Source organism: Prionailurus bengalensis, chromosome B3 (genome assembly GCF_016509475.1).
Source record: "Prionailurus bengalensis isolate Pbe53 chromosome B3, Fcat_Pben_1.1_paternal_pri, whole genome shotgun sequence".
NCBI classification, from domain to species: Eukaryota; Metazoa; Chordata; class Mammalia; order Carnivora; family Felidae; genus Prionailurus; species Prionailurus bengalensis.
In genome coordinates, this window is record NC_057355.1 from 1757309 (window position 1) to 1785257 (window position 27949).

Below are 27949 nucleotides of genomic sequence, written 5' to 3' on the forward strand. Positions count from 1 at the left end.
GGGTGGGGCCGCGGAGCTGAGCCTCAGACGGTGCAGGAGGGGGAGGAGCCTCGGAGGCGGAGGCGGGGTGGAACGATGGGGGCGGAGCGTCGGGGGCGAGCCTCGGACGGGTGGGGGTGGAGCCAGGGGTGGGGCCGCGGGGGCGGAGCCAGGGACGGAGCCCTGGGGTCAGGCGCTGAGCCACGAGGGGCGCGATCCGGCCGGATCCAGCCGAGTGCAGCTCGCCGCCCTGCTCCCTGCTGGCCAGCATGTCCTTCGTCCCTGTGGCCGAGGATTCTGACTTCCCCATCCAAAACCTGCCCTACGGCGTCTTTTCCACCCCAGACAACGTGAGCTGCTGCACTTGGCTTCCGGGCGGGGGCCGGAGGGTGCCTACTCCGCCGGGACCCGCGCCCCAACCCCCCGCCACCAGTGGCCGGCAGCGCCGACCAGGCGGGACGCCGGCCAGTCGTCCTCTTCTGGACGCGCTCCGCGGAGCCCTCCCCGTCCCCGGGGTCACTGGGGCCCGCGGTTCCCCTGCTGAGCGCGCCCCGCGGAGGCTTCCGGGTCACTGGTGTAGGAGAAGTGAGATGGGAGGGGGGGGGAGGCTTTTGGGCTGTCTCTTGAGGAGCAGTGGTGCCGAGGGTATGTGGGTCCGAACCCCATTTTCTAGATGTGCGCGTTGTTGGACCTGGCGGCCGCGGTTTCTGCAGATTTGTGTGAGGACTAAATGCGAATTGAAACAGAACATAGGACTGTCGTTCCCAGGCCAGCAGATCAAGTTCGATTGTTGTTACCGAGGGGTCATCCTGCTTCCTCCAGAGTTCCTGGGGATTGTTTCCTGCCCCCAGGGCACCGCGTTAGGGCCCTAGCTCCCCCCGCAGGTTAACAGGGCGCTAGAGGGTGAGCTGGCCCGCGGCCTTTGGGATCTGGGATGTTGGGGGACTTTGCCTCCAGCTGGAAGTCTTTGGGCTGTGGGGTGGCCTCGCCGGCGTTCCCCGGCTAGTCAGAAGAAGCCTTTTGGAGACAGGAGCTTTCGCTTAGTAAGTGTAGTCTGACCGGCAGAAAGAAATCTTTGAAAACTGGGCGTTCACCAGCAAATATTTAAGGTCCCTGGGTGGGGGAAAGCAGGTTCCCTTGGATTTATTCATGGTATTTGTGGCTCGCATTTCTGCTCCCAACCTTAAAGGTCAGCTCCTGATTCGCTCTGTAAACCGTAGACCCCCGAGTCTGCTTGCCCCCACCAGTGTTAAAGAAATAATTGCAAAATGCAGCCGCTGGCGGTCCGCCCCTTCCCCCACAGCTGATCTTTGACCCCCAGGGGCCGCTCTCCTGTGGCCCTGCCTGCAGCAGGCCGGTCCTCAAGAGCCAGTGTGGTTTCACAAGAGCCAGGCCTGACTAAATGTCGCAAGAACACAAAGTTAACACTCGGTCCTCTGGAGGGACCCGAATACGGTGAGGCAGGTTAAACCTTGACCCGTGTTAGCCAGCCATGCTCTGCTCTCCGCACAGCGCTGACACTTTGCCCTCCGCAAGCGCCCTTGCCTTTCCTGGGAGTACAGAGCAGTTAGAGACACTTGCCAGAGGCAGGACAGGTGCTTTGACTTGCCTTCCTGGAGGGCTCTAGAATTCATGTCCCTTGAACCCCAGGCCCTTGCTGCTGGCACGATAGAATGTGCAGGGACAGCCCCTAAGGACGCCCGGGAGACAGAGCCCCTTCCCATGGCCCTCTGGAAAGAACACTGTCCCTCTGGCATTCTAGAAGGTTCAGGGCGTTCGAGTGGGAAGAGGCCCGGTCTGAAGCCATCTCTGCCCACGTTGCACATTCCAGGGGTCGTGCCGGCCTCGCCAGGCTGGCGTGATTGCCAAGGCACACGCCAGCGGCCAGCTCTTCGAGATTCGGGCCGAAGAGCAGTGAATTAATCCAGTCGCGTTTTGTTCGTTCTTATATTCGGTAAATGCTTCAGAACCCCAACTCCGGGCCAGATGCTGGGCTGGGGGTTGGGGATCAAAGGCACACCGGACACCTCCCATGGCAAGGTGCTTGTGGATTGGTGAAACGGAAGAGGCTCTCTCTGTGAAGACAGGGATGGTGGCTTCTGGGATGTGGGCACCCAGGTAGTCTGGAGCCGATGGCCAGGTTGTTAAAGTCCCTGCAGTCCAGCTGTGCCTCTGCTCTCTCCAGCCACACCAGCTACTTTTTGGTTTCTGGAACATTCTAAGAGCATTTTTCTGCCTCAGGACCTTAGCACGTATTGTTTCTTCTGTCTCACCCGAGGAGCCCCCTGCTGCCCTCCAGCCACACCTATTATGTCACTGATCCCTGTGGCGCCTTTCGTTCTGGACAGCTGGCACCAGTCCCGCCTCTGTCCCCCATGCTTTGACAGCCTTAGTGTCCTGCTGGTGTGGAGTACAGGCTTCATAAATGTTTTCGCCTGAATGAGTCCCTGTCTGAGCCATAACGGGGCTCGTCATCCAAGCCCCCGGGCCTCAGCCCTGCGCATGGGATGCTCTCTGCTCTGCTGCGCAGCGAAAATCCCCGAGGGCAGGCTGAGGTTCATCCTGGGGGATAACCCAGCTGCTGGGTGAGGTGGTGAGTCCTCCTCACCAGAGGCATTTACCCAGTGCCTGGGGAACTTAGCTGGAGACTTGGTCTCGATGAGGGACTTGGACTAGGCCGCCTGCTCCTTCCCCACTCCCAGGGTGTTTGATTTATGTTCCATCCAGTGAACAGGATGCTTTCCTTGTCCTGTAAGGAGGGAGGATTCCAGATGCTGCCTGGGCAGAGATCTCGGGGCGACCTCAGTCCCCTGGGACATGGAGGGGGTTGGGTGCCGTGGTAGGATCCAGTCCTCCGTCCCATCCGGAGGGGGACCCAGGGGCTCTTAACTGGACAGATTTTTCGGGTAAAGCAGCGCGTCTGGCCGAGGCTTTCCCCGGCGCTGACCATGCCGTCTCCCTCCCAGCCGAGACCGAGGATCGGCGTGGCCATTGGCGACCAGATCCTGGACCTCAGCGTCATTAAGCACCTCTTCACCGGGCCTGTCCTCTCCAAACACCAGGATGTCTTTGATCAGGTAGGACGCTGGGACACGGCTTGTCCGGGATCTCAGGGCATTTGTGAAAACGCCACCAGGAGAATCTCTTTCCCTTCCGTTTCGGGGAAGAGATCGTGCCTTCGGAGGCGCCGGGGACAGCTCTGGTCAGCGCCTCGGTGCAGAGAGTGCTGGGTCCGCGACGCTGGGCCTGTCGCAGGCGTCTCTGGACTAGGGCTCCCGGTAAGCGTGTGAGCCTCTGCCTGTCCGTGGCCGGTGCTGACCCTCTGGATCTGGAGACGTCGCCACAGAGGAACGGACGGCTGGAATGGACAGACGCCTTCTGTGTGGCCCCCAGAGTGCACGTACCCGTGGGGTGGACGTGACTTTATGTCCCTGTAGGTGGTCCGGGTCCTGATGTGCACCCCCCGTTCTGGGTCAGGAAGGAGGATGGTGTGTGTTGAGCGTGTGCTCCGCCCACAGCCCCCGTCCAGTCCTCACGACGGCCCAGTGCACGGAACCGGATCCCCATTAGATGGGTGGGGGTCTCCTCTGCGTGAGGCACGATTCTCCCTTGTCACCTGGCTACGGCATCCCAGCCCTTAGGTTGCACAGTGCCTCCCTGGCTGAGAAACCCCCTCAGGACGCGAGTGGAGGGTCCGTGTGGACTGTTCCCACAGGCGGTGCTGACCGGGCAGCCCCCCCAGATAGCAGCTCCCAGGCTTTGTGGCCCGTGTGCAAACCCGCGGGGGCATGACGCCCCGTCGGGGGAGGTGACGCTCGCCCGGGCTGGAAGGGCCGCTGGCAGAGCTGAGAACAAGGCCCCGGGCCTGAGGATGCTGGAGGTGGCCGTGGGCCCCGGCTGTCCCCGTGTGACCTCCTCTCTCTGCTCTGGCATAGCCGGCTCTCAATAGCTTCATGGGCCTCGGCCAGGCCGCCTGGAGGGAGGCGAGAGAGTCCTTGCGGAATCTGCTGTCCACCAGCTGTGCCAGGCTCCGAGACGACACGGACCTTCGGAGACGGTGAGGGACACTCGGGCACTGGCGGATGGGGAGGAAGGGACGGTGTGGCGGCCGGGGCCGTTCTGAGGCAGCCTCCCCCAGCCCCTGCCTGGGCTGCGGGTCAGGGTGGCAGGGCTCTGGGCCGACCGGGATGACCCCTGTGTCCGGACTAGAGGGTCCCGGCCAGCTCGGGAGCTGCCCCCTCCCTCACTCAGCCATCCCCCCTCAGCACCTTCCGTGGCCTTGTCTGTCTGCCTCCCAGAGAAGGAGTAATTGAGTCTGTTTCCTGGAGGGGAAAATGGGAGCCATGAGGAGGCCCGTTGGCTTTGGAGCAGACGGCCTGCCCAGCGTGGCCCCGGGCCAGCCTGGGGGATGCTCGCTGGAGACTGAGCTGGGTTCCAGGGCTGGTTTGGGCGGCCAGAGCAGGGACCCCCTCCGTGCTTACCCGGCCCTGAAGCCCCCGGTTCTGTACTGCAGGGCGTTCACGGCCCAGGCTTCTGCTGCGATGCACCTGCCAGCCGCCATAGGTGAGTGGGGTCCCCGCACCCGGAGCAGCTCTGCGGCCCACGGTGGCTGGCTGGTGCCCTGGCCGCTGCTGCGTGGTGAGGGAGGGGTCACAGACGCAGGCCGGGATGGAGGCCGGAGCCCTGGCTGGGTGGGCGCCGGCTGCTGGGATTTACAGTTGCCCACAGGCTCTCTCCCCGGCACATCACCCCGTCCGTCCCTGAGGCTGTGGAAAGTGCTCCCACCTCACCTGTGAGTCCAGAGCCCTGGAGCGGGCCAGTTTGAGCCCCTGGCAGGGAGTGTGGCCGCAGAGCGCCCCAGTTTCAGACAGCAGGAGTGGGGCAAACTCTCTCAGCTGAAGCACAGGGAGGTCTCCACCCTCGCCTCCCAGCCCCGGGCGGCCGGCCTGCCGGGATGGCCTGGGCATCTGTGTGCCCGGAGGCTTCCGGAACACCGCGTCTGCCTCGATTGTTTCTGTGGCCTCCGGAAGCCTTCCTGGTGGAGAACGTCCTTCCAAAAGACAGACGCACAGTGGGTCGGGACTCACCCCCACCCGGGGGGTTGAGGGTTCAAAACAGCTGAAGTGCGCAGGGCACGGAGCTCAGGTCAGAGTCCACGTGTGGGGAGAACCCCCCACCTGCTCCGCCACGGCTCTGGGACCGGGTCCCACCTCCTTCCTGCCGCTGCTCCGTCCTTTCCCTGGGCTCTTGCTCTGAGCAGCTTATCAGAGGCATGATGCACACACATGGTGCACACGGCCTGCACCCACCCCCCTCCTGCCCCGGCCCCGTAAGGTCGCAGTCTGGAGGGTTCAGTCCACGTGTGCCCTGGCGCAGCCCCCTCCCCCTCCGTCCAGCCTGCAGTCCGTCCGTCTCCAGTCTTTCCTACAGGTTCCGTGGGGATGCAGTCACACCGCACGCGAGCCCTGTGTGTGCGCTGCGACCGGCGTTTCCTCCCCGTTTCTGCCGTGCTTGCCCTTGTGTTTGTTTGCTTGGTTATTTATTTTTACATTTAGTTATTTTTTGAGAGACATAGAGAAACAGCACAAGTTGGGGAGGGGCAGAGAGAGAGAGAGGGAGACACAGAATCGGAAGCAGGTTCCAGGCTCCGAGCCGTCAGCACAGAGCCCGACGCGGGGCTCGAGCCCGCGAACCGTGAGATCACGACCCGAGCCGAAGTCGGACGCCTAACCGACTGAGCCCCCAGGCACATCCCCACGATTCGTAACTGTCCAGTTGAGAACTGCGTGGCCCCCGAAACTCGCTGCAGGAGCCTCCGGGGTGGGCGCCTCCTCTGTCCCACGCATCACAGCCCCACTGACACCTCCCTTTCCAGCCCCTTTTAAGTGATCGTGATAGAGACTTACACACACGTGCTGAAAACAAATACACAAGAGGCGGAGACTATAAAATTAGTGTTTTTAATTGGTGGTGTAGTCTCTGCGCTGGGCTCCTCCTGGGGAGGTGGTGTCTTACTGCAAAATGCAACGCTGTATTCTAAAGTAAATGCAGGGGCGCCTGGGTGGCTCAGTCGGTTAAGCGGCGGACTTCAGCTCAGGTCACCATCTCGCGGTCCGTGAGTTCGAGCCCCGCGTCGGGCTCTGGGCTGATGGCTCAGAGCCTGGAGCCTGTTTCCGATTCTGTGTCTCCCTCTCTCTCTGCCCCTCCCCCGTTCATGCTCTGTCTCTCTCTGTGTCAAAAATAAATAAATAAAAAAAAAATTAAAAAATAAAATAAAAAAAGTAAATAAAGTAAATGCAGACGCGATTTCCTCGTCCCCTCTCCCCTCCTCCTCCCCTCCTCCTCCCCTCCTCCTTCTCCCTCCTCCCCTCCTCCCCTCCCTCCCCCCCTCCCTCTCCCTCCTCCCTCCCCCTCCTCCCTCGTTCTCCCTTCCCCCTCCCCCTCATCTCCCTTCCCCTTCCTCACCTCCCTTTCCTCCTCCATCACCATCTCCTCCCTCCTCCCTTCCCTGTGCTCCTCTTCCTCCTCTGTCTCATTCTTCCTCCTCCTCTTCTTCCTCCAGAGGAGGGAGTGATCCCCCAGGGGAGAGTGGGGGGAGGGGCCTCAAAATGTTGCCGGGATTCGGACGCAGACCAGGGGAGGGGAGAGGCTGTGCCAGCAGCAGGCCCAGGTCAAGCGAAGGCCAGTGAGCGGAGTCCTGGGCTGGGGGCGGTGACACTGGAAGTCTGTCCCCCGTCCCCGGAGGGGTGTCCGTTGTCTGCGCCCGACGGTCTTGGCTCCTTGTTCCTTGTTTGTTTCTCCGAGGGCAGTTCTGGAAACAAATTGTGGATGAGGCTTGGATGTGCCCTGACTGAGCTGCTGGGGAACACCCACGGGGCGGGGGCGCGGGAGAGGCCCCTCCCTGTCCCGGGCATCTGGCCACCACTGGTGCCCACTGTGTCTCCCCTGCAGGTGACTACACGGACTTCTACTCCTCCCGCCAGCACGCCACCAACATGGGGATCATGTTCCGGGGCGGCGAGAACGCGCTCATGCCAAACTGGTACGTCGGGCCCGAGTGCGAGAATCGCGTTCTCCCCGGAGCTAACGAGCCCCTCTCGGGGCGGAGAGACGGGAGGGCCTGCCGCGCCTGTGGATCAGAAGTCAGTGCCCCAGGCCCCTTGGTGTGGGGAGCACGAGTGGGAGTTCTGTCCCCGAGGTGTGAGGTCCTTCCGCGCTTCTTGGCCGGCGCTGGTTCTGTGGGCACACTCGAGGCCTGGCCTCTGCACCCGGGACCCCGCCGCGTGGGAGTGTCTCTCAAGTGTGGTGGGCCCACGGCGAGAGTCACACAGGTGCTCGTGGGATCCCCGAGGCTCTGACGGCCAGCCCGAGGGCACGGGAGGGAGCACAGGCTCGGAGAAGCCCTGAGGGGACCAGCGGCGGCTGCAACCCCCCAGGTCAAGGCCACGCCCCACGGGGAACCCAGAGCTGAGATCCTTGCCCCTTTGTTCTGCGCTGTCCTCCGGAGGTGGCGGCGACTGAAGACACAGTGGCAGGCAGGCACCCTGGGTCAGCAGGCAGGGAGGGCAGTGTGTGTCAGAATCAAGGTGAGGAAGGAAGAAGGAAAGAGACAGCAGGTTAACGACCCAGAGAGGTTAAGCAGCAAGGCCAGGGTCGCGGAGCAAGGCGGTGAGTCTGGGACTGCAGGTGCGCAGGGAGGGGAGACTCCGGCGGGAGCCACGGGCCACTGCCGCCGCAGGGGAGAGCAGACAGGCCTGTCGATGTGTGGCGCGAGGGGGCCCCGGGCCTCCTGTTGCCGCGTGTGCGCGTCCTTCGTTACACAGGATGCACGTACGTCTTGTGATCGGCCCAGGCCCCACCCCTGACCCCCTTCTCCGGGGCAGCACGCTGCTCCGTCTTCCATAGTCTTTCACAGACATTCCTGCACTCCCCCCGCCGGCTTTCCGGGCGGTCACTGCTCTTTCGTTAATTTGGAAGAATGTTTCACGTTTAATGGAAATTAGCCCTTCGCCGTGTCGTGTGCTGTGTTTTCTCCCGACGTGGCGTCTTTCTCCTGTGCTTTGTCAGTACAGCACTTGGACATTTTTATAAAGTCAAACACGTGTATTGTTTTTATAAAATTTTTATTTTGGAGAGAGTGCATGCGTGTGAGAGCAGAGAGGGGCAGAGAGAGAGAGACAGAGGGAGAGGATCTTAAGTAGGCTCCACACTCAGAGTGGAGCCCGATGTGGGGCTTGCTCCCATGACCCTGGGATCCGGGCTTGAGCTGAAATCAAGAGTTGGACGCTTAACCAACTGAGCCCCCGGGAGCCCTGTTTCCTCCCATGTTAATGCTGAGCAGTGTTCGTGGTACGGACACTTAGCAATTCCTTTTGAGTTTTGTTTGTTTTTTAAGCTTATTTATTCTGAGACCGCAAGTGAGCAGGGGAGGGGCAGAGGGAGAGGGAGAGAGAGAGAATCCCAAGCAGGCTCCCTGCTGTCAGCACAGAGCCCATTGCGCGGCCTGGACTCAAGAACCGTGAGATCATGACCTGAGCCGAAACCAGGCGTCAGATGCCGAACCCACTGCGCCACCCAGGCGCCCCGCGGGTTTCGACTGCTTTTTGTTTTTAGCTTGCAAACTGTAGAAGTGACCTTGACCGCGTGTCACGGTAGCCTCCTTCCGCCGTCTTCCGCAGGCTGCACTTGCCAGTGGGTTACCACGGCCGTGCTTCCTCCGTCGTGGTGTCAGGCACACCGATCCGAAGGCCCACGGGGCAGATGAGGCCCGACGACGGTAAGTGACCCTCACGGGTCCCCGCTCTGTGTCCCCACACGGCGGGTCCCGTGGCCCAGCACGTACAACAGCCCGTCTCTTCTGGTGTCTTGCAGCTAAGCCCCCCGTCTTTGGCCCCTGCAAGCTCCTGGATATGGAGCTGGAGATGGTGAGCGGGGTGCTTCCTGGGCGCGGCCTGTGCCCGGCGTTGGGGCGGGAGTGCTCCCGGGGAGGGCCCTCCACCCTCCACAAGCTCTGTGTCTGCGAGCTCTCCTACTTTCTAAAAGCGAACCGGTAACTTCCAGACCAGTACTCGCGGGGCCCGCAGGGGTCACTTGGGACCCACGCGGAGCGGGAAGGAGTTCGAGGCCCCATGGTGTGTTCCCTGCGGGGGCTGGACGGGGCCACGCTCTGCCAGCTCAGCTCAGCTCCTGCTGTACGCGGGTGGCGTTCTTACCACGTAAGGCCATGCCGTTTTGCATCTTTGTGTTTTTTGGGGTGCTTTCGCTGTTTAAAACCCCCCTCGCGTGCAGTGCTCGCGTCAGTGAGCACAGAGACAGCATGTGCAGGCGCTCAGTGCTCGTGTTAGTGAGTCAGCGGGAGACGTTTGATGGGGTGACCTCAAACAGAAACACACGCAAGGCGAGGTGAGATACGGACCGGTTGGTGTGAGTGCGACCGGAGGCCCGGCATTTTCCACGGGAGCGGTGGGTCTGCACCTGCTCATGCAGTGTGAATGTGGACTTCGTGGATGTGATCACTGCACGGGGCACCTGGAGGCTCAGGCTGCGGAGCATCAGACTCGGCTTCGGCCCAGGTCGTGATCTCTCGGGTGGGGAGATCGAGCCCCACAGCGGGCCCTGCGCTGACAGTGTGGGGCCTGCTCGGGATGCTCTCTCCCCCTCTCTGCCTCTCCCCTGCTTTCTCTCTCTCCCTCTCTCTCTCTCTCTCTCTCTCTCTCTCTCTCTCAATAAATAAACAAATCTAAAACAGAAATTAATACAAAAAGAATATAAACCCTATGCATAGCAGGAATCAACTACACCTCTCAGTTCCCCTGAGGTTGTGCCCGGGCCCATGTGATCTCAGAACTGGGGTGACTTCAGGGCTGCACATTTTTTTTTTACCTTAAACTCTTTATCTTGAGGTGATTGTAGAGTGATGTGCGGTTGTGAGTAGTTACACAGGGAGACCCCGACCCCCTGTACACTCTGTCCCCCGCGTGGCCATCCCACAGCATCACCCCCGGGACACGGACGTTGACTCTGGGTTCCCTCGCGCTGCAGGGCTGTGCGTTTGACAGGGATGAGGAACTCGGAAGTCCCCGAGGTGAGGGGACAGGCAGGAGATGCCAGGCTGGAGGAGGACTCTGGCTGCAGGGCAGTGTGTTAGGCCAGCGGGTCGTGGAGCCAGGCCCCGCCCCCCTCCCCCCCCCCCCCCCCGTGATGGGGGTGCACGGGCAGATGGCGGGGGCTCCCCATGGTTGTTTTAGGTGAGGCCTCTGGGAGGGCTGAGTGTCTCCTCATGGCAGGTGGAGGAGAAAGGGTTGGGGGCCCCCTGGTAAGGTGGGGGCAGGCTGGAGCCCCCATCTCTCTAGTCCTGCTCTGTGATTTCTTGGGGTTCCGTCCAGAGGAAGGAATGTGTGTCCGCTTGCAAAGAGCCCCCAGTCCCAGCAAGGCCTTCCCAGCCAGCCCTCTGCCTCCTGCAAGGGGGCACCACGTGGACCCCAAGAGGGGGTCTGCCGGCCTGAGGCACCGGCACAGGGCCCCCTGCAGGCAGATGGGCCCCATGTTGGGGGTTGACCGCAGGTGGACGAGAGGAAAGGAACCAGTGTATGGAAAGACGGTCGGGGGTGGGGGGGCACAGATTTCCTCCACTCGATGGGGATCAGGTTCTATACAAATTGGTGCCCTTGGTTTTTTTTTTTTTTTTTGTCCTAAATCTTGATCAAAGAAGTTGCAACGTTTAGACACACAGAACAAATAAAGCTGTGGCTCAGGTTTTATGAATGTCGTAGCTGATTCCGTGTGCTTTTGACGGCGTTCCCGTCTCGGTATCCAGCTGGTTCCTGCACACGTTCTTGGTGATGCTGTCCTCTGGTGGCTGGGGGGGGGCATGGGTGGGGGTACCCCATCTGGCTCTCTCCTTAGCTGCATTATGGAGGCAGGTTTTGGACTTTTCTTGACATGAGTGCCCACCCAGAAGTGTCTCTTCCGCAGCCTCACACAGCTGTCAGATCACAGCACGTGGGGTGTGTGCAGGGGTGCTGAGTGAGGGGCGGGGCAGGGCGGGCCTGGAGGCCTCTGTCTCTGTTCAGCACGGGCTGGGTTTGTGGAAATACCTGACCTTTGCCTCCAGGCAAGTGAGGGGCAGCAGGGGGCCGATGCTAACCGCCTTCTTTCTTCGCAGGCTTTCTTCGTAGGCCCCGGCAACAACTTGGGAGAGCCGATCCCCATCTCCAGGGCCCACGAGCACATTTTCGGGATGGTCCTCATGAACGACTGGAGCGGTAATCATGGGGGTGGGCGTCCCGAGGCCGGGCCCCCTGCGAGCACTCTGCTCTGGGGAGCACTCCGCCCTGGGTAAAGACTAGATGTCAGGGAGGCGGTCACTGGGCTTGATGGTTCCCGGGTCTGGTGCAGGTCGGCGGGGGGGGGGGGAGGGGGGGGAGATGTGGCCTGGGTTCCACGCAGACTTTTCAGCTCTGAGCCCTCGGGCAGGTACCTCCCCTCTCTGATCATTTTCTTGTGAGTTCAGTAGGAACAAGGCTGACCTCTTGGCTAACCCTTGTGAGCACTTACGGGCCGGGCCCCATGCCGAATCCCTGCAAGGTGCTGGTGACACGGTTATTCCCATGCTGCGGGCGAGGAGGTGGGGCTGAGATTTTGAACCGAAGCAGCCCAGCATCCAGCCGCTCTCAGCCCCTGGGCTGTGTGCCAGAGACCCCAGAAGCGTCTGCCTCCCACGTGGATGACGAGTTTCTAGCCCCTTCGGGGTGGGGGGACGGTCCACCTGCCCTTGGGTCAGCCTGCCTCTTGCTGTGACTCGGCACAGTGACCCGGGCACCGAATGCTGCTGTCCCCGGCCGTGGGCAGCCTGGCTGGGGCCCGTGCACCACAGAGGAGAGAAGCTCACCGTGAGGCCCCGGCAGCCTCCGTGAGCCCGGCTCGGCCCTTCTCCCGCAGCTCGAGACATCCAGAAGTGGGAGTACGTCCCCCTTGGGCCGTTCCTGGGGAAGAGTTTCGGCACGACCATCTCTCCGTGGGTGGTGCCCATGGACGCCCTCCTGCCCTTTGCCGTGCCCAACCCGGAGCAGGTGAGCTCACCTCTGCAGCGGCTCCAGAGCCAGGCCCCTCCACCCGAGGCCACGGGCGCACCCGGCATCGAGACCCCGGAGGGAAGCTCTGTGCCCCCAGCCTGCCCTCATGTGACCTCAGGCAGGCCGGGCACCGCTCCTTCTGCCTGTGCTTTCCCTGCCCCCCGCACAGTTCTTGTGTGGCCTTCAGAATCCTCTGGGGCCGGGGGGACCGGCCAGCTGGCAGAAGAAGGGGTCCTGGCCGGGGCCACCACCTCGCACAACTCCCCGGGTCGCAGAGTTCTGTTCTGTGGGACGGCGCCCCCTGGAGCCCCCCTGATGGGATGCAGCCTGGAGCCCGGCAACAGGGGGTTCGCTTTGCAGGCCCCCACCCCACCTCCGCCAGCAGCCCGCAGGAACGCCCTGTGACCTCTCCAGCGGCCCCTGCTCTTACCCAGGGCTCTCCGCCCACCGACTTCCATGTCTCCCCAAGGCCTGCGATGCTCAGGTGTACACGGCCCTTTGCCGTTCCCCCATCACTGACCCCCGGCCTCCCCCTGCTGGGGCTCTTGCACCCACCCTGTCCCCCACCCTCCACCCCCCACCCCCCGCGCTCTCCCCACCTGGGTGAGCCCCCGACGCCTGCCCCCTTCCCTGGCGGGACCCCCTGACTGCCTGCCAGGCCACACCCCTCCCGTGCCTCCCAGTCACGTGAGATCTCGGGCTCCCCCTGCGCAAACACCTTCGCAGGGTCTTCATAACTCTGGCTGCTCCCTCCCCTTTTTAAACTCAAATGCATTTAGACAAGACAGGGATAGCGTTTTTGTTTTAGATTTTTTTTTTTCTCTATGTCCTGCTGGTGTCACCAGCCACCAAGTTCATCATAAAAAAAAACAAAACACACAACCATTAAAATCATCCCAGATTATCTCGTGTGTCGCACTTCAGGAAAACACCATGCTGGGCTGATGTGCGGACTCGTGGCCTGGCCCTCGGCGTCCTGCACCGACGGGCGCCCCTCTCGGCCGCTGCTGCCCCAGCCTCCCCCACTGGCCTTGTCTTGTTCCCCATCTCTGGCCCCCCCCACACACCCTCCCACCCCCTGCTCCACTCCCTGGCTTTCTGGGGCATCCCTGATCTGACCCCTGCGCCTTTGACCTGCGGATGTTCCCCCCTTGGCTGCGTTTCCCAGAGCCCGGCACATGTGACCACCAGTGTCCCTGCCGTCCAGGGACAGGTCCTACATCAGACCCCTTGTGCCTGGGGAGCTGGTCTGCTGGGGGCCCCGCCTGGGCCAGCGCAGCCCCTCAACCAGTAGCCCTCTGTGCTCTGCCCTGCCCTCACAGGACCCCAAGCCCCTGCCGTATCTCCGCCACGACCGGCCCTACACGTTCGACATCAACCTCTCTGTCACCCTGAAAGGTACTGTCGTGCGCTCAGAGACTGTGTCCAGGTGGGCTCCTGGACTCCTGGGGGGCAGAGGGTGGCTGGTGAGAGGGTGTCTCCCACTGCAGCCTTAGAGCCCCATGGGGGTCTTGCAAAGGAAAGGGGGAAGGGACACCCCGCCCGCAAAGCATGCCACACTGGGCCCACAGGACGTTGGTGACGTATTGCTGAGCTCTCAACTGTTAGGGCCAGAAAGCACGGAGTCTGGGACCTGCCTCCTCTGTCTGAATCCCCTCTCCTGCACCGCCCCCCCACCGCAGCCAGGGTCACCCCAGCCTCCACTCACACACCACTGGTGACCCCTCCCTCGTGCCTGTCGGGAAGCCTGGCTCTGCTCCCTGGGGCCACACACCCTGTCCCCTGCACCCTACCCCGGGTCAGCCCCGAGAGCCTCGCAGACGGCCCGGGGCCCACGGCCCACAACCCCCGGTGGCTCTACGGCTCAGCTCCAAAGGCCAGGAGAGCATTAGTGTAAAGAGCCTGGCCCTGCAGACCTCGGCTCTGCTTAGCTGTAGGACTCTGGGCAAGGGGCTGAACCCGTCTGGGCCTCAGTCTGTCATCCGTAAAATGGGACAGTGATGGCATCGACTGGACCGTGTGGTCGTGAGGGTAAAGGACGTGGCGTCGTGCAAAGGTTTAGAACAGAGCCGGTACCAAGGAAGAGGCGGTGTCACCTCCATTCCTGATGGGGGACCTTGGAGGCCCCCAAGGGGAGGGTTTGCCCAGGGACCAACACGGACCCCTGGCCGTGCCCTTCCTGGATCAACCTATGTACGCGCGCCGGGCCCTGCTGTCCGGCCAGCTCCAGCGTCTCCGCCCCTGACAGAGGTGCTTCCCGGCAGCAGGCTGTGTCCTGCAGGAGGGGACGGCACTGTCACCCACAGGAGCAGGACGCTCCCCAGAGGGAGCAGTTGTAGGAAGGGCTCACGGCTGCCGTGGCGCCCGCTGCAAAACCGCACCAGCCAGTCCCGCTCTTCCGTGGTAGACTTTGGGAAACTGAGGCTCAGAGAGGAAACTGAGGCTCAGAGAGGAAAGGCACTTAGGGGGCTGATGGCAAGGCTGAGAGGAAAACCCAGGGCTGTCGGTCCCGGGCTAGTCTCCTACCCACGGACCCTCTCTGGGGCCCGTTTCTGTCTTCCCTTCATCTGTCCAGAAACATCCAGGGGAGAGCCCGGTTGGGGAGGGGACGGGGTTATCAAGAAGGCGGTGTCGGGAGATGTAGAAAGACCTAGAAGGGGAGGACTGGGCGCAGGGACGGTTTCCCAGGCCCCCTCCCCCCTGCAGTCCCGAAGGTGCCGTCGTGACGGTCCCTGTCGGGATCTGCGGGACACGTGTGGGCGGGAGCAGGCGTGGGGGCCCTGACCTGCTCTGTGCAGCCGCGGGCGGGAAGCCAGGGCCCGGGCCTCGGACGGAGTAAAGAGCTTCCTCATTGCGAACCCCGTCGAGGAACCGAGCAGCAAAGCCCGGCGCCTCGCGTGCAGGAGGTGTTTAATAACTGCTGGCGAAGTAGGTAGTCGAGCAGCATCCTGCCCGTCCCTGGAGGAGTCCTCCGGGGACAGACGGCCCCGCTGTCCACAGGGCCCCGGGGGGTGTGGCACACAGGTTTCAACACGGGCACCGCCTCCGGCTGATGGCGTCTGTGCAGGTGTCGCGGCTCTGATGGCCGCCAGCTCACTGCTTCCCCGGCTCTGTGGTGAAATCGTGGCCGACAATGGCAGGCGTAGGCCGCAGAACAATCTGCCTTACAAATGCCCCCCCCCCCCCGATTAATGGAGCGAGGGCCCCCCATCAGTGCTACTTGTTTCCAACAGGAGAAGGAATGAGCCAGGCAGCCACCATATGCAGGTCCAACTTTAAGGTAAGCCTTAAAACCTGGGGGGGGGGGGGTGGGGGTGCTGCTTCCTGGACCTTCGGGAAAGAGGGCCGTCCTGCCGTCAGGAACAGGAGGATTGCGTCCGTCCTGGGATGGGGTCGTGGTGCAGTGCGTGGGCCTGTTTCTAAAGAGGCCACAGAGACCACCCCCCACCAGATGCAGCCTGCATAGATGTGACCAGTGATGTTCTCGGGGGACGGCAGATGTTCCCTCGAGGGTCTAGCCTCTGGCTTCTCCGGTCCTGCCGGGGGCGGATGGATCCAAGTCACTTTTTTTTTTCTTCTTTTCAAGTAAACTTCTAATTGAAGCCCAACACACAGGGAGGAAAATGCAGATTCTAAGTGCACAGCTCAGTTAGTTTCACCAAGTCAACATCCCCGTGCGCCTGCACCCACACCAGAATGGCAGCGTCTCAGCTGCCCCCTGCTATCCCCTCCTGTCACATCATCGCCACCCCCCTACCCCCACCAGGGTGATCTCTCTTCTGACTTCTGTTGCCATACGTCTAGTTGGTCTGTTTTTTATAGAAATGGAATCATACAATGTGTGTTCTCCCTCAGGCTTCTCTAACGTGACAGGTGTCTGATTGTTTAAGTGGTGGTTTGTTATCTCATTTCGTAAAATGTTCTACTCTTGACAGACGTGTGGGTTGTTTCCATTCGGGGCTAGTATAGAGCTACTGTGAACATTCTGGAATATTCTCGTCCACAGGACGTGTGGGTTGTTTCTGTTCGGGGCCAGTAAAGAGCTACTGCGAACATTCTAGGACATTCTGGTCCGCAGGACGTGTGGGTTGTTTCCGTTCGGGGCCAGTATAGAGCTACTGCGAACATTCTAGAACATTCTGGTCCGCAGGACGTGTGGGTTGTTTCCGTTCGGGGCCAGTATAGAGCTACTGCGAACATTCTAGAGCATTCTGGTCTGCGGGACGTGTGGGTTGTTTCTGTTCGGGGCCAGGACAGAGCTACTGCGAACATTCTAGAACATTCTGGCGGGACATGTGGGTTGTTTCCGTTCGGGGCCAGGACAGAGCTACTGCGAACATTCTAGAACATTCTGGTCCACGGGACGTGCGGGTTGTTTCCGTTCGGGGCCAGGACAGAGCTACGGTGAACATTCTAGGCCACATCTCTTGGTGCACACACGGGCACTTTTCAGTTGGGTGTGCATCCAGAAATACACTTGCTGGGTCACAGAGCACGTGCATCTGTACACTCAGCCTAGAAGCTCTTCCAGACAGTTTTCCAGAGCGCTTGTGCCAGTCCCTGCTCACGCTAGCAGCAGGTAAGCATTTTGGCTGCTCGGCTGCTCCCCGCTGGCCGACAGGCGCTGCCGTGTGCCTTTTCCTGTAGTCAGTGAGGGTGCAGGGGTCAGTTTGCATCTCCCTTATGGGTAGTGTGGCTGGGCACCTTTTCTGGTGTTTGCTGAACACTTGCACATCTGAATCAACGTATTCCCGTCTGCTCTAGTGTCCTTTTGAATTGGACATTGTCATGGGCTCCTTAGGCTGAGAAAAGATCAGGGGGCCTTCTTGGGAGGACTCCTGGGTTCGAGCCCATTTCTAAGTTTTCCTTCGCCAGGAGCGTCAGGTCTAAGAAGCTGTGGGCTTGCACTGTGTCTGAGCACCTTGGTGGCCACATGGTTCCCCCTGTCCCCCCCGTCCCCAGCGGAGCCCCCCCACCCCGGTGCTCCTTTGTTCCCCGGCTCTCCCTGACATCCTGTTCGAATCATTCTGCTCCATTGCCCCTGTCTGCTTCGGGGCCCAGGGGGGTGGGGAGGTGGAGGGCAGTGCAAGCAAGGCCTGCTCACGGGAAGCCTCTGCTGTGATGAGGTCCTAAACCCTGCCAACTCAGGACTCAGGGGTATTTTCAGGGCAGCATGTAATTGAGGACAGATGAGCAGGTTGCAGACTGAGGGTGTGAGTGGGGAGAAGGTCTGCCTTCTTAGGGACGTGTGAAGGAGCAGAGGAGCCAAAGCTGTAGCCAGTGCTCAGCTGGGGTGGGGGGGAAACCTGGGTGGCTCAGCTGGGGTGGGGGGAGCAGACCTGGGTGGCTCAGCTGGGGTTGGGGGGGGCCTGGGTGGCTCCGGGAGGACAGCTTATGCTGCTGCCAGCCATTCGGGGCACCGGGAGAACACCTAGGGAGGATGTCTGCCTTGAGTGGCTGTGGGCTGCCGGCCGGAGGCTGGGGTGAGCCACCTTTCCTGTCCCCCTGTGTCCCCACCCTCAGTACATGTACTGGACGATGCTCCAGCAGCTGACCCACCACTCTGTCAATGGCTGCAACCTTCGGCCGGGGGACCTCTTGGCTTCTGGAACCATCAGCGGGCCGGTGAGTCTCCGAGGACCTTCGGGCCTGCCCCTGTGGCCGGGCGGTCCCACGAGGCAGGGGCTCGTAGGCTCTGCTAGGCATCCACTCTGCAGCCGACACGCTCACCACATGCGAGGCTTTCTTCCCTTTCCTGTTGTGAAGGAGCCCGAAAGCTTTGGCTCCTTGTTGGAGCTGTCCTGGAGGGGAACGAAGGCCATCGACCTGGGGAACGGACAGACCAGGAAGTTTCTGCTGGACGGGGATGAAGTCATCATAACAGGTGAGGGCGGCCAGGCCTCGCGGGCTCCGTCCAACTTCTCTTGTCCGCGTGCCCCGTTGTGAGCGTGTGGCGCTCCAGGCTGGCCGAACAGCCATCTGTCCTCCCTCGTCCCCACTCTGGCGTCCCCGGGCCCGCGTCTGCGTGTTCTGGCCTCCCGCCTCCACCGGCCTTGGCCACCCAGGACTTTAAACCGCAGTCTCCACAGCGGGGACGCTCTGGAATGCGGTGACTGCCCTGGGATGGGAAGGTCACCACCCTCACCTCTGCATGGTGCAAGCCGTCCCCCCGCCCCCTTCCCTGGATCATTTCCTCTGCTTCGGTTCAGGGTGTGAGATGGGTGGGACCCCCTGAAGCTCCACTGGCAGAGACACCCCTGGTGTCAGGCCCAGCTCGCTGCCTGGGGCTGCTCCTGTGTCCCCGGGCTTGCTCCTCTGCGGGGTGAGGCTGTGTGCCTGGGCGGGCTGGCAGGTGCAGCGTGCTGGGCAGGGGACAGCTTCCCACTCTGGGTGGGGTGGGGTGGGGAGTAGCCCGAAGGTGGTTTCCAGGGAAGGGCCGGTGAGGTCGGCATGCCGGGACCCGGGTTCCAGAGAAGGAGTTATGCCGTCACCTTCTGTGTCCACAATTGGAGGTGGGAGCGCTGGCTTTCCCCTCCGTCCAGGGCTCAGTGACGCGCCCTGACCTCTCGGGTCCCTCCATCCCTGCGTGGATGCACCTGTGCCTAGCTTTCCTCTGGACCCAGCAGCGGCACCTGGGGGCTCGGGAAGACCCTGGGGTCCCCGCTTGTCTGGGTGCGGCTCCCTCCCCCCCCGGACCAGTGGGCTCAACCAGGACAGCTTCGCCCCTCAGGGGACAGTCACCGTCTTAGTTGTCCCTGGATGGTGGCCGGGGATGCCGCTGAGCATCCTACACCGGACAGCCCTTCATAGCGAGTGACATCTGGCCCCGGATGTCACTCGCGCTGGGGTAGAGAGAACCCCATCTTGGCCACCTGCTGTGCCAACAGTAAATGGGGAGGGAGCGGCCAGCCTCACGCCCCAGGATGGCTCGTCGTGGACCCTTGTTCGTGTAGCAGGTGGTGCGTTAGTGGGGGTGGTGGGGCCCCGGTGACGGACGGAGCACCCGTGTCGAGTGGGGGGCGGAGGGCAGCGTCCCCGCCGGGAGGAGGGCCCTCTACAAATGCTGCTTCCGTGCTCTCCCCTGGCTGCCGGCATCTCGTCCCCTCTCCCTGTCAGGTAGCAGGTGGGGCCCCTGATTTGGGGCCCATCTGCAGCAGGTGGGGGGATCTGGTGGTGTCTTTGTGTGAGCCAGGGTCACGGGCCAACCCCAGCAGGGGGTCACGGTCACCACTGCCTGGCGCGGCCCTCTTCAGCTCCTCTGGCCTCCACGCGGCCCGGGGTTCCGGGGGTGCGATCCAGTCTGGGGGCCCTGGGGCCCGAGGCCTCACGCCGACGCGTCTGTGTGTCCGTCCATGTCCTCCAGAGCCACCCTGGGCTCCCTTCGAGACACAGCGGTAACGTGTCACTGTCTGGCTGGAAGCTGGTCCGTGTCGCCTCAGTGGCCTCAGAACACAGCTCGTTGGGGCTCTCAGCCCCCCGCCCCCTCCCCCGGCAGCTTCCCAGAACAAGTGCACCACGCTTGTCTCCCGCCCGGGCTGTGTGCCTCCCGTTCCCTCAGTGTCCCGGTGAACTCCTATCCACCCATCAGATCCCAGCCCAGATGCCCCGTCCTCTCTGCTCCCGTGTCCTCCCTGCTGAGTCCGGTCCGCACAGGCCCTTCCGCTAAGCAGACCCTCGCCGTTGTTTTGGGGCATCGAGGGCCTGGAGCTCCCACCTACGGAGCATCACGCGGGGGGCCTCACCCAGATAGTCCGTCCAACCCTCACGACCCCGAGAGAGGGGCCGCGCTCAGAGGCCGAGCGTGCGGCCCCCATCACTCGCTCGCCACCGCCACAGCAGCTGGCACCCGCTGGGCGTTCACGGGTCCCGTGTGTCAGGCATGGCAGCCCCCCGCCGTGGGTACCGTCCCGCGATCTGCTTCGCAGATGAGGAAGCTGGGTTCTGGGGGGCCCCTGGCCATGGAGCGGCCAGGCACTCCGTCAGCAGACGTGTGGTTTGACCCCAAACGCACTCGGGGGTGGAGCGCGCCCGTCAGGAAAGCCGCGGGTCCAGTGCTCCGGAGGGTCCCTGGCAGCAGGTGCACCTACCGTTCCGTGTCCGCGCCCCCGCGGCTCGGCTCAGCTCCGGGAGGGTTGCTCTTCGTTGCCCGTCGTGTTTGTTGTGCTGCCGAGGGCCCAGCTGCGTGCCTGACCCTGTCCTCCTCTGCCCCAGGGCACTGCCAGGGGGACGGGTACCGCGTCGGCTTTGGCCAGTGTGCCGGGAAAGTGCTGCCCGCTCTCCTGCCCGCGTGAGGCTCTGCGCATCCCGGACGTGAGCTCACCGCCCCTGCCCGGGGATCCCCGCCGTCCGCGGCCGCGGGCGGGCCTGGCTCCTTGTTCAGTGGTAAATAAAGCCGTCGTGCTCGGTGTCCACGCTCGAAGCCCCGTGCCGTCCCGTGTGACCTCCGCTCGTGCCCTTGATTGGACCCACAAGTCAGGGTGTGTCCCACTTCACGGTCTCCGCGGTTGACCAGCGAGGCTCATCGGTCACCGTTCCTATGAGACACCCCGGCCCTCCCCGCACTCGCTGGTGTGGAAACAGCAGCCCCTGCATTAGAGTCCTCCGAGAAACAGAGACGATAGGATGTGATGTGTGTAGAGAAATGCATTTTAAGGAATTGACTCGTGATTGTGCAGGCTGGCAAGTCCAGAATCTGCAGGGTGGGCCAGAGGCTGGAGGACCAGGGAACAGCTACAGTGTGAGCTCGAAGGTGGTCTGCTGCAGAATTCCCTCTTCTGGGGAGAGCAGGCCTTTTTCTCCTAAGGCCTTCACCTGATGAGATGAGGCCCACCCACATTATGATGGATGGTGGTCTGGTTTACTCAAAGTCTACCCGCTTAAATGTTCACCTCATCTAAAACATGCCTCCACAGTAGCCTCTAGACTAACGTTGGCCCAAACCTGCGGGTACCATGGCCCGGCCAAGTGGACACGTAAAATCATCATAGCACCCCACACATCCAGTATCTCTTGGGGGGCTGCCTCACGGGGGCACGTGAGGAGCAGACTTGGTTCACGGGCTCTGTGGCTGTCTCAGCACATGGCAAAACTTGGGCGGAGCCCCCAAGTTGTGGGCACACACACCTGAACTGAACAGATGCCAGGGCAGAAAAGGGGCCAGGGGGCTAGCTTTCCTTCCCTAGTTGGCCCACAAGACCCACAAGGATCCGGAGAGTGAGCCCCGCCCCATGTCCTCCGCCCTGCCCACGACAAACATGCAGCCCCAGTCCCAGCCTGGTTCCTCGTGCCCACGGTGACTTCTTGAGCCAGACGGACCTCATGCCAGAGCCTGTCTGTCAGATCATGCCATTCATTCATTCATTCATTCATTCATTCATTCATTCTGTCTTCATCAAGTGTCTTCTCTGTGTCAAGCACCGTTCTGGGCACATAAGACACAGCACAGAATAGCCCAAACCTCTGCTCTTGTGATGTTCACGTTCCAGTGGGGGGCAGACAATAAGTGAAGGGGCAAGGAGAAGACCCCCAGTGTGCAGGATAGTGTAAGTCCTCTGGAGCACTGGGGGGTATGGATGCTATAAACAGGTGCTCAGAGAAGGCCTTAGTGTCTTGGGTTCTAAGTGCTTTTCTGCCAGATGGCCGGAGGCAGTGAGGGAGCAAGCCAGTCGGAGGTCTGGAGAGGGAATGCTCCAGGCAGAGGGACCGGTCAGTAAAAGTCCCCGGGGATGAAACATGCTTCTCATTTCTGGGAACATTCTAGGGCCCGGAACCGTGGCGTTCGGAAGGCAACGCCACAGCGACACCGAGGGCCCACGTTGCTCGTCCCCGCACGTGTTTTTCATCCTTACGGTGAAACCACCTCACGGTGCCACAGGCTGCTGGAGCTCCAGCCACCACGCCCGAGTTCCAGGTGCACAGAAAAAGAAGATGAAGAGGTGGAGGCTGGGGTGGGGAGGCGGGGGATGGAAGCAGCCCCCTTCCGGCTGAGCTGTGTCGCTCACGCGGCCGTCCCAGGCGCGCAGCACCACACCGTTGGCGGGAACCTGGTGACAAGACCATACCTCACCACAGGGAAGTCTGGGGATGTCACCTTTTAGCTGCGTTCATGGTTTCTCCAGTTCAAACCCGGGTTCAGTTGCTAAAGAAGGAGGGGAGCAGGGATGCCGGGGTGCGGGGGGCGCCAGTAGCCTGCAGCCCGCAGGCTGGGCAGGGGCTTCGCGCTCTGAGGCTGACCTGCTCTTGCCCAGGGGGCTCTTGCCACGGTCTCCAGTCTCGGCCGGTTTCGGCGGAAGATCCTGTGCAGCGCAGACGGCCGCAGACCACCCAGACCCCTACCCTCCAGACAAGACTGATCCAAATACCCTCTGAGTTTGGAAGGCCAGCCCCTTCCTGGGGGGTTTCCTCGGTTCCTGGGGGCCGGTGCCCCAGGACCACGTCCGTGTCTGTCGCTCCCCCGAGATCCCCGCCCTCCAGCTGGGTTTTGAGATTGCCCCTTTGGTTCTGTCTCCTGGCTCCAGTCTGCACGCGCGACCGTCTTTGCCTTGAAGGCCTCGCGTCTACATAGCAGAACAGCTGGCGCGCACGGCGGGGCTCCCGGAGTCTCCGGCTGGCGGATGGAAGTCGTTTGAATCATTATCGGTCCATTTGGCCCCGCTGGCGCCAGGGAATGCTGATCTCAGCTGTTGAAGTCACACGGGTCCCGCCTCGCCATGCACTTGAAGTGCCCCCGGGGGCAGGCGGTGCCGCGGAAATCTGCGGGATCGGAGCATCGGAGCCTAGGGAGCCTAGACGCGGGGCGGTGGGGCCGGCTGGGATCCGTGCAGCCAGAGCGGCGGGTCTCAACACGGGTCCATCCGGGACCCCGTCCAGCAAGGACTGCTCCTTGGGCCTGGCTGCTCTCCTGGGTCCGGAAGTGCCCCGGGCAGCCCAGGGGACAAGGGAACCAGTGGTCTTTACGCCCCGAGGCAAACCGCTCCCGGTCCCGCCTGTTTCGTTCCTGCTTCCTGTCCCTCGCGGCCCCTGGCGAGGGTACACGGATGAGCCACGAGCCCTGCCACCCAGGGTAGAATCCGTTTGGGACGTGCCCTGAGCAGGAGGGCCAAGGCCAGAGGGGTTTCTGGCGGGATGGTCACGCTGGGGGTGCCGGCTGGACTCGGGGGCACCCCGCTGCCCTGGGCCCAGTGGAGCCCCTGTCGCTCCTGCGCAGGGGTAGGAGGGAGGAGAGCCCCTTTGCCTCCAGTGCCCCCCGCCCCTGCCCTGCACCCTCTCCCTGACACTGGTCCTGCTTTGAGTGCTGCTGCACAGCTAGAGGGGCCGGGTGAGGCTGGCCTCTGGCTGTCCCCTCCTTGGGGACAAGGGAGCTTTAGGGCTTTAAGTATGGTGAGGATTGTTTCTCCCAAGATTCTACAATTGGAAAAGATAAGACACAATAGGCCGAGAGAGGAGGATTAGGGCCTGAGGTCCCTGGTGGGGGGGAACACCCATTCTGGAACAATGCTGGGAGTGCCCGGCCACAGCCGCCCGCCCCCCTCGGGAGAAGGTTTCTCTTAACAGTGCCAGACCCCACCTACCCCCTCAGGTTTCCCCCAGGAACGTGACCGTGACCGAAGGCCTCAGTGTGGCCTCAGACCACCCCTCACCCAGCGGAGCGGAGCACCCAGCGCCTAGAGTTGTGCCCCCAGTAAGGGTGGGACCTGGGAAGGCGCGAGGGGGAGGGGAGAGGGGAGGAGAGACCAGGACCTTCTGCGGCGAGGACCCCCGCCTGGAGTCCTCAGGCGTTCACTCCCGACTGTCCCCCGTCTGTACACAGGGCTTTCCTACCACTCTTCCGGTCTCGTCTGTTCTAATAAACTTTTGCCAGCGGCTCGTTTTGTGCGGGGACAAAGCGGCGGGACAGCCGGTCCCGGGTATTGTGGTAAAAACTCCCACAACGGTCCCTCACACAGAATGGATCTCAAAAGAGGTTCTATTTTCATTTCTTTTCTTTCTTCAATTTGAGGCATATTAAAAAATTTTTTTTCAGGTTTATTTACTTATTTTGAGAGAGAACAAATGGGGGAAGGGCAGAGAGAGAGAGGGAGAAAGAGAACCCCAAGCGGGCTCCATGCTGTCAGCACAGGCTCGAACCCATGAACCGTGAGATCGTGACCTGGGTGGACGTTGAGATCACGACCTGGCTCAACCGACTGAGCCCCTCCAGGCGCCCCAGGGGGCATATATTTTCTAACGACCTCAGGAAAAATTCCCGTGGGGGGATTGCCTTCCAAAGTGTGCATCTGTGTCCTGTATGTGTCCCTCTCTGTCCCTCCCCTCGGCGGTGCCCCCGGCCTGAGGGAGAGGCAGAAAGGACTCCCAGATGCCCCTGATGAACGGGAGAGGGCAGAGTGGAGGCTTCCTGGCAGATGTGTTTGTTTTTCGTGGTCGCACAGACTAGTAACGCTGTGCCGAGAGCACGCCCAGAGGCTGGGCAGTGGGTCCTTTCCTGGGGGGCGGGGAGATGGGGACGGAACATCTCTGCGGCCACCGAGGACTTGACCCCAGAGATCAACAGACCGCTGCTGTCTGTGACGATCTGAGCCACGTCTTCCTTCTCTAGATGTGGGGCTCCCGAGGGCAGAGTTGTTGGCTGTTGCTGCTGGAACGTTCTCTAGCACCTAGCACTGACCCGCCAGCATGTGGCAGGCACTTTGCCTGCATTTGCTGAACAGATGAATGGATCCCGGGAGACCACGGGCGACGGGATTCTGTTGTATTCACAGATCCACCCCTGAAGCCAGGGACCCGCGGAGGCTCCCTTCTGCCTCGACGTTTCAAAGCTCAAGCTCGATGGTGAAATAAAACACATTCTCTTCTCCTACCCCGACATGCTTTGATAAGGACGAGACAAAATTTCAAAGCTATCTACGGCGTTTGAGGGTTGAAAAGGGGCAACATAGCAAACTAATTTATTTTCCTTTTTTTTTTAAACTGAAGTTTAATTAATACCCAGTGACCTGTTGCATTCGGACGTACGGTACAGGGATTCGACACCCATACGCCACCCGGTTGTCGCGATCCCCTGTCTCACCCCACCCCCTCCCCTCTGCTGACCACCAGTCTGTTCTTTGCATCAGACACAACACTTTGATCGCTGTACCTGAACAGTGGTCGCCGTTTCGGATGACCGCTGAAGACCTACAGATACATGACTTGTTTCACAAACGTTTTCCAAGAAAGTTTTAAGGTTTATTGCTTTCATTTCGTTAGAATCACTATTTTGTCATAGCCAGGATTTTCACACAACGTGGGCTCCCTTGACAGACGAATCTCCGTGATTAAAAAAGTAAACCGACTTGTACTCAGAACGTCCAAAAGGTAAATATTTTCACCCAAACCCTTAAGGTTAAAAATTGCAAAACTAAACTTATCCTCTGTGCGTTTTCTGCGTTAGTTTTCTTTGATAATATTGAAACTTTCCACTACAATTAAAGGCACGACGTAAATTGTAACTGAAGAATGTTAACGCTTCATATCAAAACTTTTTAAATCAAGCTGAAATGTTTAAATTTGTTAAAAAAAAAAGTTAAATCCTTTCACGTATGTCTCATAAAAATAACACCCTTTGCAGTCCTGATGTTCAGCCTCCCCCTCGCCGCCAAAGTAAATAATTCGTGTCGCTCGTCATCTGTTAGGAGGAGATCTGTGTAGAGATCGACTGGTAGGAATCAGGTAATATTGTGAAATGTGCCTTCACTGCCACGTGCAGCTGTCGTGAATACCAGGCTAATTTGTGAGGGTTTCCAGAAGCACAAATCGGAAAGAGAGCAAGGAAATAGATATTTGGTACAACGGCGAAATGCCCCCAGTTGGGGCAAGAACCAGTTGCTTCCGTCCTGGGCGCCGCCTCCCTGAAGCCCGCCGGCGTGTCTCACGGGAGGGGCACCGAGGGTGCAGGTTGGGTGACACCAGGCGGGCTCTCGGGGGACAGAGGGGCCCCCGTGACCCCTTACGGGGATCTGTGCGTGGCCGTTTGTAATACGCTGGCCCCCGGAAGCACAAGTCCCAAGGAAGGGCCCCCTCGCCCCCCTCTCTGGGCCCCACGTCGTCTCTGGTGTTTTCTGTGTAAATGAAGACACGTGTCCTCTCGCACCTCCAGCTGGGCGGCGGAGCTGAGACCCGGCTCCAGAGCTTCGAGCCTCCAGGGGAATTACGGCGCAGAGGTTGGAACTCTGGCCTTGACCCAGGGCAGGGGGCTTCTCCGGGGCAGGGCTGTGCCTTACTCCTGTGTCCAAACCGCTGTCACACGGGAGCTGCTCATAAGTGTGGGGGGCGTTGTCCCTGCAGAGTGCCCCGTTGTCACGTCTGGGAGCCCGGCTCCAAGGTCTTCTGGGTCATAGCAGCGCCTCACCTGGCGATCCGCGAGGAGGAAGGATGTGCTCACGGGACGTCTGTTCCAGCTCCCGCCTCCTGGGTGTCCAGTCTCTCAGCCTGGGGTCACTGTTCCGAGTCCCCGTCTGCTTCTGGGGTGAAGCCCCACCTCTCCGCACCTCGTGGGCTCAGTGCTGTGCGGGGGGTGGGGGGCTTACCGAGCGTGACTGGGGGGGTGGGTGCCGGCTGGCTGCTTCCGTGTGTGGTCAGGCCGAAAGGCTGTCAGCTCTGTGGACCCCCTTGACTGTGTGTCAGACCAGAAGACGCTCCTTCTCCTGGAGGAGGGGATTCCCAGGACGAGGCAAGGCCCCTGTGTCCGGGGCAGCCGGGCGGAGGGGGAGTGGACCACCGCACAGAAGCAGCCCAGGGGGCATCGAGGACTGCTGCTCCCGGCCTCTTTCCCGAACACTCGAAGTCAGAAAGCTGGTTTTGGTGCACGAGCGGGGCCGTGCCTGAGATCTGCTGCAGGGAAAACACCGAGAGCCCGATGCAGTTTCCGCCCCGTCCTCCTCTCCAGCCTTCCCTGCCCTGTCTCGTCCCGGGAGGCCACCCCTGTGGATGACATCACCCAGGCTCCTGTCCTGTGGCTCCTGGCTGGCGGGGGGCAGCAGAGGAGAAAGTGCAGAGGGAGAAAGAGGTCGGGGTATTTGTTCTCCGCACCCCCTCCCTTCTGGGCCATGGTTTTGGGGGCCTGTGTCCCCCTGTGTCCCTCCACCGTGGCTCACGGCTCCCAAAGAGAGCGTGGCCACCGCCCTTGCTGGATTCTGGGGCCACTGTTCCTCCCCAGGCAAGCGGTGACAACGGCTTCTCACTGTCCCCAGTCCTGGCTGACTCACCATCCCTGCTGGTTCTCTTAAACTCGTCTACACTTCTGCAAATAGTCCCTAAATTAAGCCGCCCTCGGTGAATGCTGGGAGTACGCGAGGGGATGCCTGGAGTGTCCCTGCAATACTGAGGAGAAAGGAGGCTGAAGGCAGGAGCCCCCCGGACTTCACTGATGCTGGGTTCTGCAGACTGGGAGGGGCCGGGCGGTGGTGCCTTGAGGACCCAGCACGGCAGGAGACCCGATGGTTCGGGAGTGTCTGGGGCAGACAGGGGCACCGTCTCCCCCTGCCTGGAAGGTCCCGGAGCCAAGGGATGGAGACAGAAGTGAATCCTCCCGCTATTAGACCTAACGACCCACATACGGAATTTCTGCTTCTCGCCCTTGTCTCCTCGGACCTGGTGGCTTTGAAAATTCTTTGGGAGGCTGGGGTACCTGGGGGCTCAGTCAGTTAAACGTCCGACTTCGGCTCAGGTCATGATCTCACGGTCTGTGGGTTCGAGCCCCACATCGGGCTCTGTGCTGACGGCTCGGAGCCTGGAGCCTGTTTCAGGTTCTGTGTCTCCCTCTCTCTGCCCCTCCCTGCTCGCTCTCTCTCTCTCTCTCTCTCTCTCTCTCAAAAATAAACATTAAAAAAAAACACACACACAACTCTTCGCGAGGGAGA

General features: G+C 61.3%; 1 protein-coding gene across 4 annotated transcripts in view; it reads left to right on the top strand.

The window, feature by feature from the left end:
- The first annotated feature begins 125 nt into the window (after nt 1-125).
- The window catches only part of FAH (fumarylacetoacetate hydrolase), a 34918-nt gene continuing 7094 nt past the window's right edge, over nt 126-27949 (top strand). The window contains exons 1-14 of one of the 4 annotated variants that reach the window (XM_043553875.1): nt 126-329; nt 2946-3056; nt 3915-4036; nt 4493-4542; nt 6931-7021; nt 8658-8755; nt 8851-8903; nt 11144-11243; nt 11920-12050; nt 13376-13451; nt 15287-15333; nt 17577-17678; nt 17820-17937; nt 20265-20472. In XM_043553875.1, the coding sequence (XP_043409810.1) occupies nt 249-329; nt 2946-3056; nt 3915-4036; nt 4493-4542; nt 6931-7021; nt 8658-8755; nt 8851-8903; nt 11144-11243; nt 11920-12050; nt 13376-13451; nt 15287-15333; nt 17577-17678; nt 17820-17937; nt 20265-20344 (1260 nt within the window). In that variant the 5' untranslated portion in view covers nt 126-248 and the 3' untranslated portion in view covers nt 20345-20472. Of the gene's footprint in view, nt 330-2945; nt 3057-3914; nt 4037-4492; nt 4543-6930; nt 7022-8657; nt 8756-8850; nt 8904-11143; nt 11244-11919; nt 12051-13375; nt 13452-15286; nt 15334-17576; nt 17679-17819; nt 17938-20264; nt 20473-24811; nt 24981-25025; nt 25716-27949 lie in introns of those variants that run through there. The other 3 variants (XM_043553878.1, XM_043553876.1, XM_043553877.1) reach the window with 3 other exon arrangements.